Source organism: Pithys albifrons, chromosome 7, assembly GCF_047495875.1.
Source record: "Pithys albifrons albifrons isolate INPA30051 chromosome 7, PitAlb_v1, whole genome shotgun sequence".
NCBI classification, from domain to species: Eukaryota; Metazoa; Chordata; class Aves; order Passeriformes; family Thamnophilidae; genus Pithys; species Pithys albifrons.
Window position 1 is genome coordinate 21,424,435 of NC_092464.1, and position 15,570 is coordinate 21,440,004.

General features: G+C 40.4%; 1 protein-coding gene across 1 annotated transcript in view; it reads left to right on the forward strand.

Annotated features, from left to right (window-relative positions):
* The first annotated feature begins 1,934 nt into the window (after window positions 1-1,934).
* The window catches only part of CUBN (cubilin), a 140,806-nt gene continuing 127,170 nt past the window's right edge, over window positions 1,935-15,570 (forward strand). Inside the window, exons 1-11 of the mRNA XM_071560397.1 lie at window positions 1,935-2,086; window positions 2,238-2,367; window positions 2,687-2,779; window positions 3,792-3,830; window positions 4,591-4,692; window positions 5,588-5,691; window positions 9,417-9,543; window positions 10,967-11,135; window positions 11,894-12,025; window positions 13,196-13,291; window positions 13,809-13,930. Of these exons, the coding sequence (XP_071416498.1) occupies window positions 1,971-2,086; window positions 2,238-2,367; window positions 2,687-2,779; window positions 3,792-3,830; window positions 4,591-4,692; window positions 5,588-5,691; window positions 9,417-9,543; window positions 10,967-11,135; window positions 11,894-12,025; window positions 13,196-13,291; window positions 13,809-13,930 (1,230 nt within the window). The 5' untranslated portion in view covers window positions 1,935-1,970. The remainder of the gene's footprint in view (window positions 2,087-2,237; window positions 2,368-2,686; window positions 2,780-3,791; window positions 3,831-4,590; window positions 4,693-5,587; window positions 5,692-9,416; window positions 9,544-10,966; window positions 11,136-11,893; window positions 12,026-13,195; window positions 13,292-13,808; window positions 13,931-15,570) is intronic.

Genomic DNA, 15,570 nt, shown 5'->3' on the forward strand with positions numbered 1-15,570 from the left:
AGAGCAAAACCCCACACCAGGTAGACTTCAGAACTGACAGGAAGAGTGTTAAGGAGCACTAGTTTAATAGACAGTAGCAGGTTACCCAGAGGCAGAAGGTGTCCAGCTGACTGAATAGAAACATTGATAATTTGTTTATGCTTTTCTATTCCTGAACAGAAGTTTCAGAGCAAAAAATGTAACAGTAAATAGAACAAGGTGGAGGGACAGATTCTCAGTTGTTGCAAAATATCATAGCTCCTTTGGACTGAACGTAGCAGTGATATCTCCGTAACTGAGGATACAATTCTGTATTTTTATACACTATCCCCTATGATGGTAAAGGACAACAAACACATGGAAATTTCTCCTTCTTTTCCTCTGTTCTGGCAGGAACAGGCGATAGTCTTCTGGAGGCTGCAGGCTGCTGCAGAGCAAGTGAACATCCAGAGGGCTGAGCTGCTGCTACCACACCAGTAGGTGCATGGGATGGACCATGCCCTTCAGATCCCTAGGCAGCAACAGTGACTGTTGGGTTACTTGCACCACAGTCTGTGCGAGCACAAGCAAAGTGGCCAGCAGGCTGATGCTGTTCAGAATTTCAAGGTAAGTTTCTGAAAACACAGATAGTAAAATATAATAAAAATCTAGTTTTTATGCAAACAGCAGGAAATAGTGGAAGTGGTTGGATACAGCTGATATAATCTTGGGCATTATTGTTATTCATAGCAAAGATAAGTTTATTATCTGCAGCAGCACCACATTAGCTGTTCTGGCTTCACATTTCTGTTTACAGTCTACATCTGTTGCTTTTGGGGGTGACATTAATATTTTTTGTCACCACATCTAATTTCTTCACAGGTTGCTTTGACCTTTTAATGCTTCCATCTGTGAAAGCTGTAGAGTTCATTCAACCCCTCAGGTTCAGGGCAGGTCCATCTGTAGCTGACAAGTGCAAAGTATAGCAGAAAGAAAGGCTGGGCAGGGTTAGGAAGTGCAGGAACTCCATGGCCTCCAGAAAGGTCTGGAGCTTAAAGTAAGTGGTGACTGCTGTTATCTTTTAGCAAGAGCAGCTACAACTGCTTCTCTTTTCTTCTCAGTAGAATTTTGAAATGTAAGCAACATGAATAAGTTATCTACTAAGTAAAAAGAAAAATCAAAAAGAATAGTGCTGGGCCTGAAGGTTCAGGAAGTTCCTGGCATGAGGAAGGAAAAGATACGCAGAGCTCCTCTAAGTATGAAGAAGAAAGCACAGCAAAGTCTTATGCAAGAGGAATATGGAGACTCTGGCAAAAGCAAAGAGGGGGTGGGACATGGACTCTGTCAGGGCTTTCAGGAGCAACAGCCTGGGCCTCAGCATTTGGGGTCTGAGTGACCCTTGAGTCAGAGCAACCATATTTGGTGAAAATTGTATTTTGCTCTTGTAATCCATGGGATGCTTTGTTGGTACTGCTTAACTTGTTTTTCATTTTTACCAATAAATTACTGACTGGAAGCTTCTCTTTCAATACAAATATTCCTTGCCAGTCACTGTAGGTTTTATATGTGGTGTTGGGTGTTTTTTTACTTTTTTGTAACAATTTAAGTCCTTTAGCGCTACCAAATAATCTTCCCTTCACGCCTGTGGTGCAGCATGTGGGAAAGTGAGCCATTTCTGCAGTAACCACCTGCGGCTTACACGGTGCTTGGGGACACTGGGGTGCTCAGCTGTACAAAGGCCAAAGGTATACTGGTAAAATACAGCCCGATTTCAATCAATGATCTCTCAAAGCTCCTGAAACCAAAAGACAAAAAGAGAAAAATGCATTTAATGTCTAGAGGATTTGCACGCTGTCAATCTTTAATTAAGATATCTGAGATAAAGTTCACCCTTGTAAGACAAGGCAACAGAATGGGCACCTTGTGAACAAGGAGGGCAAAGGGCACCTGGGCTCACAACAGCTCAGAAACTGGAGGTTTCACTTCAAACACAGGACAGCTGGAGGAGAGCAATGCTTTGGGCTGCTCCTGCTCCTGTGCTTTTAGTTGTGTTATTACTTACCGGATTGAGCTGTGAATTAAACCACCATGAAAAAAAGAGGCAAAAAAGAACCACTTCTGATGAACAGTAAGTACCGTTGCTTTTGTTCATATGGTCTCGTCTAAGTGCTGATAATGGGAACAGAATGGCTTTACTTCAGGTCTTTTTTACATACTCTGTGGCAGTTATGTGTAACTAAATGATCTCTTTCTTTTTTTTTCTCTCCATAATAAAACAGGCCTCGTTTGTCCTCAGAGCAGGGAAATTTAGTGTTCCATGCTGGCTCCAGCAAAAATATTGAATTTAGGACTGGACCTCTGGGGAAAGTGAAAATTAATGAAGAAGACCTTGCAGACTTTTTTAGTCAGGTGATATAGTTACTATTCTTTAATATATTGCAATTTTCAGGTTTGTACATAAATAGTTAAATTTTCTTTTCAAGTGTTTGATGTGTTTTGTATGATTGGTATTACCTATATCAGTAGTCTAATATGAAAGTAAGCTATTGCAGACTTGTAAAGTAATCATGTCATTACAGAAGATAATCAAAAGATTAAATTGTGTACGTAACAAAGCTCTCTGTATTTAAGTGAACTTTATAATAATGAAGTTATGCAAGGGCAAAACTTAACTAAGCTTTTGAAAAAGCAAAGTTTGCTTCACATTACCTCTGTTGTTTAACTTCAGGTGAAAGAGAGTAACATAGAGATTCAAGAACTTAAAAAAGCCCATGGTGCCTCTCAGAATGTGTCCCAGCAGGTTGCCCTGCTGACCTCCAAGGTGAGCCATACCTTCATGCAATCCTCCTCCAGCATTCCCAGATTTCTGTTCCCCACACTAACATTAAACAATCTGATTCATTTTAGTTTTTCTAGACCCCAGTTCAGGGAACTGAAGCAGAGTCCGTATTTAACATCAGCTTGGAGTCTGTGTTTAATTTTGAGATACTTATTCAAAAAATCTGGAGACAATGAAAATATTTCTGTAAATCTCCCCAGTAACTGCCAGTTACTGAGATTCTTCTTTGATTCATTGTCAACATCTCTGTAGACTATATGCTCTAATATTTATGGAAGTGTAATCCTACTAAATTCTGGAAATGGACCGTATGTATCATTATAGTTGTTGCACAGACATTCCATTCCAAAGGTGAAATGGGCTTTCAGGGTTTGCAATGGGAAAAAAAAAAAGACTTAGGCAGTAGTAGTTTTGTGTCTTCCTTGCTCCTGAAAAATTTTCTCCAACAGAAATTTTGAAACCATTGGCTGATTTCAGTTTCTTTTGGTACAGTGTTTCCATAAGTTCCTTGTAGGAAAATATTTTGTAGCCTGGGAGACCTTCCTTCAGGAAAGTTGTGCTAATACATATCTATCATGTTCCTTGATTCAGTGTCAGGTTGCTGTTTGTGTCTACAAACCACTGGGTTATGGTGATCCTTTTCCTGGCTTTTGGCTTACTCTCCCAGACCTTTGTCCTTTGTAGGCATACAAGGACCCAAACAGTCCCACAGGAATGTTCACACTCTTAGTGCTGAGCACCTAAACACATCTTTGCAAGTCTGAGTCTTGCCTTTTGGATCCAAGGTGGGACATACTTAAACTGTCATTTTCTGAACAGTCTGAGCCACCAAAATCTCAGTGAATGGGGCCTGACTTGAAGCTGTCACCTGGTTTCTCATACCAAATATTTTCTTTTCTGAAAGGAAAATATTTTGTTAGCCTACTGGCCTCCTGCACTTACTTCTGTGGTCACTTTCATAGCAAGCACAATGTAATTTGCATTTCTTTTGCAGATCATGAGTCTTGATAACAAGCTTCAAAGCTTAGAGCAGGTAAGTAAATGGGAAGCAAACTAGAGATCAGAAATGATAATCCCAGCCTCAAGTGAATCAAGTGATTAAATAGCTAAATGATTTATTTCATCTCATGCATTCCTCAGGAAAACTTATTTTGGTAACAGAAAGCTAAAAAAGAGCACCAGGATTTGTGGAGGAGGTGAAATGCCTTCTTGCAAAATATTAACTGTACAGGAGCCTGCATTTCTTAAAGGAGAAACAATTGAACACTCAAGTACATCAACTAGAATACCAAGCAGAATTAAACCTTTCTCTGATCAAGACAAAGACCAGAAAATTCAAACTGTTTTTTTTTTGTACTGAAATTAGCTAATTTTCAACTGTTGCCTGTTTCTCCAGTGAGCTTGTGACAAGCCACACCTACAGGTGCCAATAAAAGCTGTTGTCAGATGAGTCACTCGTGGAATCAAAAAGACAAGATAACCCTCCATCTAGAGTTACAGACTGGTACTGAGGAACAGTCTCTATTAATATTTACTTTTTACAGGGCTTGTCATTCTGTATATGAACAATCATAGTGCCATTATTTTGTACAGGGATAAGTAAAACAGCTCAAAACATTTACAAATCAACCCTGCTGAAAAAATGGGATGGGGGACCCCAAAAAGAATGTAACAAACAAAAAAACCACAAAAAAACAACAAACAACAACAAAAAAAGTTTGTCTTGAAAATAAATGCTAATGGAACACCAGCTAAGCAGAAAGCTCATTTTTTGCTCTTTTCATGGGTTTCAGGCTATCCAGAGGAGAGCCTGCAGTAGTAATCCCTGTAAGAACTCAGGGACCTGTGTAAACTCACTGGATGGTTTCTTTTGCCTCTGTCCCAGCAACTGGCAGGTGAGTCTTTTGCCTCCTTGAGTCTGGAGTGTGTATTTTACTGTAAGACTACATATAGCTTAGTGTAATTGTGATGAAGTGTAGCATTTTAAGGTTGCTCAGGGTAGAGTGAGATATACTGAACAGCAAAGCAGCAGAATCACTCATTCTTTGGTTAGACAGCAATACATTTGCTTCTCAACAATATCAATATGTATGAAAATAAAAAGAAACCCAAACCATTGGGCCAGACCCTGCTCTGTTAAATGCAGGCAATGGCCCCTGAAGTCAGTGATTCTTGGCAGTTCCCACAGGAGAGAATTAGTCTCTGGGATTTGCTGAGCCGTGAACTGAACTGCATGCTTTGCTGTTGACCTTACACATGGATAGGGAGAGAATGGGGGAAGGGATGGATGTTTATTCAATCTCAAACAAGTAAGATGAATGGGGGTGTAAGTAATCAATGACATTCTGACTTTTTAAAATCCAGAGCCTTTACTCGCAAGTGCTTTATTGGTGGTGTTAAATGCACTAGAGAGGAAAAGTTATATCTTCTTTTCTGAGGCCTTCAACTTGAGAGTTATCTCAACAAGATTTGGGTCAAAATGGATGTGTTTTCCTGAACAATTTGAAAGAAATTTTTCTGAGCATTTTACTAGTTGGAAAGTAGGGGCATGGCAATAATGTGCTGTTCATATGCTTTCTACATCTAAAATATTTTATCCCCATCTGACTGATAACAAGGGTCACAGAAACACAGCTGAAAAATAGTTTGTTATTATGTTTCATAAGGGAAGCTGTGTTGATAACAGCACATGGTTTGTGTATTTTTGAAAATTATATTAAACATTGGCTTCATGGTTTACCTAGTTTCTCAGTTATTTGGAAAATAAACTGGTTTTTCATTTCATCTTAGGGTCCTCTGTGCTCAGTGGATGTTGATGAATGCCAGATTTTTGCTGGAACAGCATTAGGCTGCCAGAATGGAGCCACTTGTGTGAACACACCAGGCAACTACAGGTAACTTCTCAAAACTAGACAGAAGTATCCTGAGTAGAATATTCTGCTATTTTTGTATCCCTTATCACAGTTGCAGCACAAGTTGTAGAAATAAATGTTTAGTATCTATGCACTATAATTCCTTGCAGTCTGAGAATATATAAAATATTGAATATACCATACACCAAGCCCACTGCAGATACAGAAGGCCCTCCAAAGCCATTGCCTGCTTTGACACAAAAAGAGCAGCAGGAACCAGATCAATCACACAGCTATGCCAGGAAAGAAGGCTGCAAATTGAAGACTGGCTCCAGTGACCCACCCCCCTGTTATAGGTGCAGCTGCTTTATTGGAAATTTACTGCACCGTGGGATGTAGCTGAGGTGGTGAGATGCAGCATGCAGCTGTAACCAGCACTCACCAACATCCCACCTAGCGCAGCCATGTTGCCATCCCTCTGTTATCACCTACACCTTGAGATCAAGGGGAGTGAGGAGATGAAGGAGGTGAACAGCTTTGGTCCAGAAAAGGCTTTGATTTGTTGGAAATCTCCAAATATATGGGCGTCCTTGATCACTGTCATTCCCAGCACACTCAGTTGGTTAGAGCATGGTGCTAATAACACCAAGGTCATGGTTCAATCCCCATATGGGCCATTCACTTATGAGTTGGATGTGGTGATCCTGGTGGGTTCCTTCCAACTCAGAATATTCTGTGAAATCAGAAACAGTTCTGCGAAATGCCTTCATCCCCTCCAGAAATACAGGCACTGCTGAGACAGCAGCAGAGCAAGGAATGCACAGCACTGCCAGGCATAAGGGAATGAGAAATGAGATCTGCAGCCAACTGGCCCACAGGGTGCCTGGGCTGCCTGTGTGTCAGGCCCCATAGGCATGAGGCCCCTGGAGCATCTTTCTCCAGCTGTGCCCAACTCCTTAGGAAACATACACTTGCTTACAGGGCAAGCCAGCCTGAACTTTCTGTCTTAGTTTCTAAAATGTCAAATAATCTGGTAAATAAATAACTTTCAGATATAATACAAAGCTATCCCTGTGCAATGGAAACAAGTAGACTGGAAAAATAAGCCACAGCTTTCTGGGAAGCATTTTTTCTCCTGCTTCAGCATGCAAATCTTAGCCCCCACAAATATTTGCTTGGCATAATGCTAGCTTATATTGTATTGTCAGTTCTTGGAAGAACCTCACACATGGGAAGGTCTCCTGCAGGGTCCTCAAACTTCAGCATTAACACAGAGTCTGCTAAGGTGTCTCTGGTGCATGATGCTTCCAGTAAGCTTTTGTTTGATTTTAAAGGATGTTTCTATCTTGTCTGTAGTTGTCCCCAACACGGATATTTGTCAAGGAAACAAAACACAAGACAGTCTGCCTTTGTTTGTTTCTTACTCTGCTCAGAGAAATGCTCTACAGGTGTGTGACTAAAATAAGATTTGAGAGGATAAACTGTCTGCCTTTCTTGCAAGTGTTTTCATTGTGTTAGTACAGTCACTACACCTGCAAGATTCTTCCCCAACGTAATTCCTGCCCTCTTTGATACTTGCCGAATCAGTGCTTCCTGAAATGACCTAAGATTTCTTCATAAGCCATCCAAGTCTTAATATTACTGCTTTTGCATTACATCCTCAGGATTATTATATAATTCTGCCCTAAATCCATTGTACTGCCTTCAGTCTCCCTTCACATATTGTCTTACTCATTTCTGGGTGCTCCCCAGATGCTAAATCCATCTCCATGTAGAGCGTGACTTGTCGCTTTCCAAAAACTGCAAAGACATTGCTGCTAAGCTTTCAGGGACCCAGCAACCCAAATCACCCCACTCCTGCTCTGGTAATTATACACACCAGCATAGACTGCAGGTAAAGAAGAGGGTAATAACTGACTTTCTGCAATCCCCACAGTTAACACCTGGTGATGGGCAGTACTGAATTAGGTAGGATGAAACGGAACATAATGCAGTCTTCACTCCCTATTCAGATTTTTACCCACATGCTTTTCCTGTAATTCAGAATAGCACTGAAGTGTTAGGAAAAAGAGCAGATATGCAGGAAGAACCTTCCTCAGTCATAACCTCTTAAGGGACATTACATCAGTTGGATGACAGGCTGTGGGAGTCCCCAAGTCTATCAGACTTCTGTGTCAGAACCAAAATAACAGGGCCATCATCACAACATGCCACCAGCCTTGTGATAACTCCAGGGCAGTGCTGAGCAGCAGAGCATTGCAATTTGACTGAAGTGCCTTGCAGTGTGACCTACTTCTTGAAGCTATTCTCTGAGAAACTTCAGATGGGTAGCAGATTAACCTTTGCCAGACTAGGCTGGAGGCAGTGCAGTTTCCTTTGGAGATGGTCATATTGCCTTGCACTCTTTGGACTTAAACATGAAGCTCTGAATGTACTTTGAACATAGAAAAGTCATTTGGTTCCCTGACCTGTTGCCTCTGTGCTTGCCCAGGCTGAGCTGCTGCACTGATGAGATGGTATCGGTCTGTCTGCTGTCTCTTACAGTAATGAACATGTTGTCTTGCAGTACTGCCGACTGCAGTTAAGCATTAAGCTGTTGTGAGTTTTTGAAGCCTAAATTCACAGGGGTTGCTTATCCTTTTAGTTTTTAGGTTTTAGTTACCTGCAACTGGCTTATCAAACTGCTTTTTCCACTGAGGATGTGATATGGTGGCAGGAACGGCAGCAGCTTATTGTATATAAATTGCTCCAAGGTCCATATCAGATTCACTGAAATACTCCATTCAAATTCTGCAGAGAAATGCTTTTATAGAGGATTTTCTTTAGTCAGCTTAAAAGCAATCCAAGAAGGGTGTATACATGCCATATGTCTCTTGTGAGGTGCAGACATCACAGCATACAAATTGCATCTAAATGACAGTCTCACTGCCATTTTAATAAGAAAGTAGTGATTTGATAGGTTTTCTGTAGGTTTAGATGCCTTTCAGTTATATTTCAGAGTCTCAGATTTGGTCTATGTGGAAATAAAGAGCCAGAGAAAAGGGAAACATTACCCGATACCTTAGAAGTTCCCAATTTCAGTTCCACTGCGTATGTCACCACAATGCTGTAAGTAAGGTCTTCCCTATAAATAACAATGTGATGCAACTGGCAGCTTTCAAGACAGGTCCTCCCAGCAGGAGGCCTTCCTTCAACCCACTACTTCATTTTTCCCATCTCATCAGCCCCAAATGCCACCTCTTGTCCACCACACTTACATAAAAGCTGCACTGCTGCTGACTCAGCAGCTGGCCCTTGTTGTGTGAGTGTGAAGGTACCCCACTTTCTGGAACAGGCCAGACATGGCATTTCTGCAAATTGCCGGAGGTAGGATTTTATGCACTTGACATCATGTGAGGGTCATAAAGTCCAGTGGAAAGTCTAGGTGCTCTTTGATTGAAGTGGGTTTTCCAGGCTCTTATTCTGTTTAAGTCTCATGTTAGACATTTCTTTTTTTCTGGGTTTATGCTTTTGAGTGTAACAAAAGACTGTAGATTTGCCCAAAAGCCCAGACAGTCATAGATATATACAAGATTCTCGAGTTACTGCTGAACAGAAGCCTTGTCTCTGTACATGATTATTAATGGGATTGTCAATATAGCTGAATAGATATATTTTGTAAGGAACATCCCATAGAGTGGAGAATGATCTCTGGTTATGGCAATATACAATCCTTAACAGCTCTAGAAAGACATAATTTTGATTTTTCTGTTCACTTTCACCATTAGATGCTCCTGTACTCCAGAAACCTATGGGCCTCACTGTGCCTTGAAGTTTGATGACTGCCAGAGAGGATCTGAGGTCCTCTGTGTGCATGGCCTCTGCATAGATGAAGAAAGGGATCAGCCTGACAGGGTAAGGAACAATGTATGAATCTCATTATATAGCACAGCATGAGTAAGCAATAAATAATGCTGAGCACCACAAAACTGTGTTGTGCACACATCTGCTGAAAAACAGCAAGAAATGCTACTATACAATGTAACCTAACCTCTCTGTTGTCCCAGGGACAGCAGAAAGAATCAAAAATGTCTTGTGTCTTGTTAAAAGTACTTGTCATAGTATTAAATCTACTACTACACCCAGGAACTTGGGAATATTCTTTGAATAAGTCAGAGTCTTATTTGAAATATAGTATTTTGACTGTTCATTATTTGGGGAGTTCTAAGTTGCTAGAATATTTTACTTCTTAAATGATTAAGAAGGACAAACATCATGAATCTTTTTCTTCCTGGGAAAAGGCATACCAGTGGAACATTATTGCCAGTGTCTGGAAGCTGCCAGAGCTGCATGGCGACTGGGTGGCTGCTGCTCATCTTCAGTGCTCCTCACTGTAGCTGGACGTGGTCTCTGACTCCAGGCCCAGTCCTTCCAAGTGTCTGCACTGGGTGGTTACTAGCACCCATTTGAGTGCTCTTCTGAAGCAAACCAGCTCATTCCATCTGGGCAATAATCCGGGTACAGGATGTGCACTCCAAAGGGATACATGCAATAAGCTGCCTTTGGCTCTTTCCACTCAGAGCAGCCCTCCAAAACTACCTAGCCAAGCTTGTGCTCTGTAATACTCCTGTACAACTGCACATATTTTTTGCGCTACGGTCTAAAATTATTTCTTTGCTTAATTTGCAGAAGTTTCACAACTCATCATTGATTTTCTGCCCACTTTTTATAGAGAAAGCTTTTCAAAATGTTTCAGTGTTGGCTTAACAGTGTCTGCTCCTGTGACAGTCAACAATAAAGCTCCCATTAGCTTTAATTGGACCAAAGCTAGATATATGCTGAAATCTGGTCATTAGTAAAGTTTACTAGAGAGAAAACTCTTTTCCTAAAAGAAAACATATATTTGCAATTTAATGTCAGTGCTGCACATTGCATCGATTACTGAATAGTTTGATTAAAAGTAAACAGCCAAGATGATTTCAGGTTACTTATGCTGATTAAGTTAAAAACCCTGGTTAAAAAGCAAGTTGATGACTTTCAGTTATGTTTGTGTACAGCTCATAACTGATCTTCATTTTCTCTGAGAGCTTTGGGGTAAATTACAGATTTCTTTTATGAATGTAATGAATGTGCCTGAGTTGCTTCTATATTCTAAATAGGTAAGTTCAGAGAAAGAAATAGATGGAGAAAACTACCAATGCAACTTATAAAAGAGATGTAATGCTCCGAAAGCTTTCTTGCTATAGATTGAAAATCATTTTATAAAATTAACTCCTCCTCCCTTCTTCTTGGCAATTTTAAATATCTTGAATATGTCATGTTATGTTTTCTGTGGCAGCCCAAGTATCGCTGTGTCTGTGACACTGGCTGGATGTCCCCTCCTGGCAGCCCTGCCTGCAGTGCTGATATAGATGAATGCAGCCTCCCTGATCATCCATGTTCACAGGATCCACTTGTGCAGTGCCACAACACTCCAGGCTCCTATTCCTGTGATCCCTGCCCCACAGGTATCACGTCACTCTGAGCTCTCAGGTGGGATGGGGTGGCAGTAAGTACTACTGCCCATGTGTCATAAACAAAGACACAGGACCAAGATGAGAGTAATTCCATGAAATGATCTGTATTCTAGAGAATAAAAGCCTGCAGGTTATGTCTTATCTAGCTAATGCAGGCAGTGGAGTCTAATGCATGATTTATCCCATCCTAAACTGAGCATCTAAATAGGTCTGAAGTACCTTCATGTCCATAAGTATGTTCATGTCCGTTATGTCCTTTCACCTTCATGTAGCAGGTCTGCAGTACTTTCAATATCTGTATGCTTACTGCCCTAAGGCAATATAAGAATCTGGTTGTCCCCTCAAACTGTATAGCCTATGATTCCTCTTCCTGAGTTGGGCAGGTGGTGTCTGTGGGAAACCTTTTGAAGTATTTAACCAGTTACAATAAAACCTTGCTGCAGATTGTACAAACATGCACTGGACCAGAACTGCCTCCTCTTTAGCTAAAAGTGTGTTTGATTCTGCAATATCTAGAACAGTTAAAATAAAACATTCTTGCACACACATCTCCACCCGGTTTTGTTTGTAACCTAATTTGCACACTGGTATTAATTTTCATCAGTTATGAGAGGGGCAGGTCTTCTCTTGTGTTAATGAAGTGAAGTTCAGAAATTGTATTTTTGTACTCTATGAAAAGAGTTGGCGAAAGGAAAAACCAAAAGGTCAGTCATTTTCTATTTTCATGTCCTTTCTGTGCTGCTTTTTAGGCTGGCAAGGAAATGGCTATAGTTGCCAAGACATTGATGAATGTGCAAGTAATAATGGAGGCTGCTCAACAGCACCAATGGTTCAATGTATCAACACAATTGGATCTTTCCGATGTGGGCTCTGTCCACCAGGTAAAATGAATTTTTTGTTGATATACTAGGGAAGGGCTTAAAAGATGATAAATTCAACACACTTGATTCTGTTTTGTGTTAGATTTAGGAAGATGAATATTGGTTTTATAGAAAGTATCACGTGCACATTACAATACTGTAATTTAGAATGCAGAGCCCAAGTATATTCAAACTGCTTCAGCTATTAATGAACATTGTAAAGAGTATGCCTCTAAAGATGATCCACTGAAATGCATTTCTCTTGTCCATAGTAGCCCTTTTCAGTGTTAGAGTCTTGATTTGATGAAGTACTTCCTTAACAAAATCATTAATAGGAAACAAGGATTGCATAATCATGATAGTAATTTCATTGTCTGTATTAATTGAAAGAGTATCCTGTGTGCCATAAATCAGTTGTATTGTCTGTCATAAAAGAGGCTTTGATCATTGTCATGCTCTGAATGCTGTCTAAGTAGGCAGAATTTCCATTGCAATACAGGTCAAGCAGTGGAAGTTGCAACTTATGTCTCTATAATTTATGGTTTATGATTTAAAATGCCTCCTAAAATGCATGTTATCAACACTAGAAATACTACCAGGAAAAAAGTCTTTCTAATTGACCTTTTGATTGTTACGTAAATGACAATGGTGTGCGGGTAGTGAAGACTCTCAGTTATTGAGCGCTGAAGGGCTATTACCGTGCTGGAAATGTGGCCTCAGTCAAGTCATGGTGGCATCAGCTCTGACCACACAGAGTTGTGCTGCAGTCCTTTGGTTCCTCCCAAGAGGAACTGAGTGTTGTGTTTGAGACCCAAGGACAGCTCTGGCATGTAACAGGAAGCCTGGATGTGACTGAGGCTGACTGGGTGCAGATGTGTAAGAGGGCAGCACATGGTGGCTGAGAGACATGGCCTTCTATGGTCTCACTGACTTTACATATATTTGGCAAACACTAATATATCTTTCTTTCTACGGCTATGAAAGCTCTTTGTTACAATGAGAATCCATTCCTGCAATGCAGAAACTACAATAAATATGCAGGTTTTACTTCACTGATTATCTCAACTTTTTAACTGCAAAAGACTGTTTTTACACCATAAATTAGTGTTTTGCTCACCAGTTGATTGTTTTGCTGTCAATTCTCAAAGAACACGGTTTGTTGCAGACTAACAAAGATTTACTTCTGAACAGGTTATGAGGGAGATGGACAAAGATGCACCCAAGTTGATATCTGTTCAATAAATAATGGAGGGTGCCATCCTTTGGCTACTTGTACCTCAGGTCCAGGTATGATGCCTCTTAAAAACTGTAACACCAGGGTAAATCTCAAGGAGGGTCTGGTTAAGGTGAATCCACTTTTAAGCAACATACCTAGATTGTAGCCCCTTCTCCACTGCCAGTTTGCCTCACCCAAAAGAATTTACAGGCAGGTTAGCTAAAGCAGGCATTTCCACAAACACAGACAGAAGTAGATTTAGGCTCCACCAAAGATAAGACTTTATCTAGAAGTGTGTAGACCTTCACCATTTCTCTTTGATGTGGTTTTCCAATTATACAGCTGCTTTTACTATTCTCCTTTCCATAATACCACTTCCCATGAAGGTGACCTTGTACTCTAAGGTACCCTTAGCAAAACAACACTAGAGATCTTTCTAGGATCAAACCAGGCATTGACCAGGGAAGGTGTCAAAAGATCAAATCAGTTAGAATTACATAAAATATAATGTCAAGGACATTTATGGTCATGGTATTGTCATTGTAACAAGGACTGAATTACCTTCTGTATCTTGTCTTATCTTCCAAGGGCTAATGCCATTTTGTTCCTGCCCATCTGGTTACACTGGAAGTGGATATGGGCTGAATGGGTGCTCTCCTCTCAGTAACATCTGTCAGCTACAAAACCCTTGTGCAAATGGGCAGTGTTTGGTAAGTGCTGGGCAGGTCCTCACTGTTAGTGACAACGTTGCATTGTTATAACCAGTAGCTCAGGGAGACTGGTGAGATTGAAGGCTGAGTACAGACATACTAATGGAAATGAGTCAAGGTCAGTGTGGAGTGCAAAATCAGTGGATATACGTGGGGAAAACAGAGTTTCAGGGCACACAAGCCAATTTCTTTGTGTGTAAAAGTAGGGACAGTAATCTTGGCACTAAATTGACATGAGAAATTGTGTCTGGTAGCCCAGGATAGTGATGGAATACTAATGCTGTTGGGGGAGAACTGATGAATGACTTCCCCTGGTGTGACAGGGAAGTAGTTTACCACCTTGGATCATGGAAGAATTACCTATGATAACAAAACCAGTACCTCTGCTGACCATCAGACTGTTAATATCTGGTATAGTTATGTGTTTCTAGTCTGGTCTTGTGAGAGCACCCCTGGAGTCTCAGGATATTTATATGGATATGGAAAGGGTGCTTTAAGGGAATTGGTTGCACTTCTGTCAGTAATCAAGTGTTTTGGTCCTAAACTGATCAGTGGTGTGAATTCATTCTCATGCACAGTGACTATTTAGTTTGTCCACAGGAATCCTGTGAAGGGTTTTTGGCTTCCTCAGTGAGGTGTATTGTGCTCAGGAAAAATACGTACTGTAGACCTGGGGATTTTGTTGTGGAGGATATTTATGATGATGATTTTTGCAAAATGGTCACAAATACTAAATTTGTTGTTCCAGTAGAATCTTGTCATCTCCACTGGTCTGCAGATATCCTCTTTTGATTGTCCTTGAAGGGACAGGGAGAATGGGGCATATGATAAGAATTTGGCAGTGTTAGGTTAACAATGGAGTTTGATGCTCTTAAGGATCTTTTCCAAGCTAAATGTTTCTATGGTGTGTTGCCTAACTCCTTTTGCATTTTCTGCATGAAATGTGATGATGCTCACGCCTCCACTCCACTTCTTACCAGCATTCCTTGCTCTCCATTCTACAGGTACCTATTGTATCTTCACTCAGATATTTAAAGGGTCTTTTGTGGCCATATCTAATCTATGTTTCCTGACTATTTGAAACTATTCGCTTCAGTCAATCTATTAAAAATATGACATCTTCCCCTAAGTATATCCTAACATACAGCAGTAGCAATCATTGATAAAAATGACTACCAAAAGATAATAACACAGTCAGATACTTCAATAATGGGGCTACAGAAGCATCTAATAAAATAGAGGAAAAGCAGAGCTATATTTGGCGAGCATAATGACAGAGAAAATGTAAGGTTAATTAAATATCAGGCAATGCAGATCAGAAAACAAATTTTCACCCTCTAAATCAAGATTTGGAGTCCTAAATACACATCAAAATCCTCTTCCATCATACTGAAAATCTCTGTTTGGGACACAGAAGACATGAATATAGAATACAAAAGAAAATAGAGGATGTAGTACATTGATTGTATGTCATCAAAGATGGGGTTTTAGCATATGCCTTGAAATACGGTGTTCTGTTTTACCTGTAAAGGTTATGTCTATAAAACAAGAAATATAAGGTAAGACTTGGTTATAAGGAGAAATAGTAAAGGTTGAGACAACAGAAATGGGAAAGAGACATACAGAATAAGGGATAATGC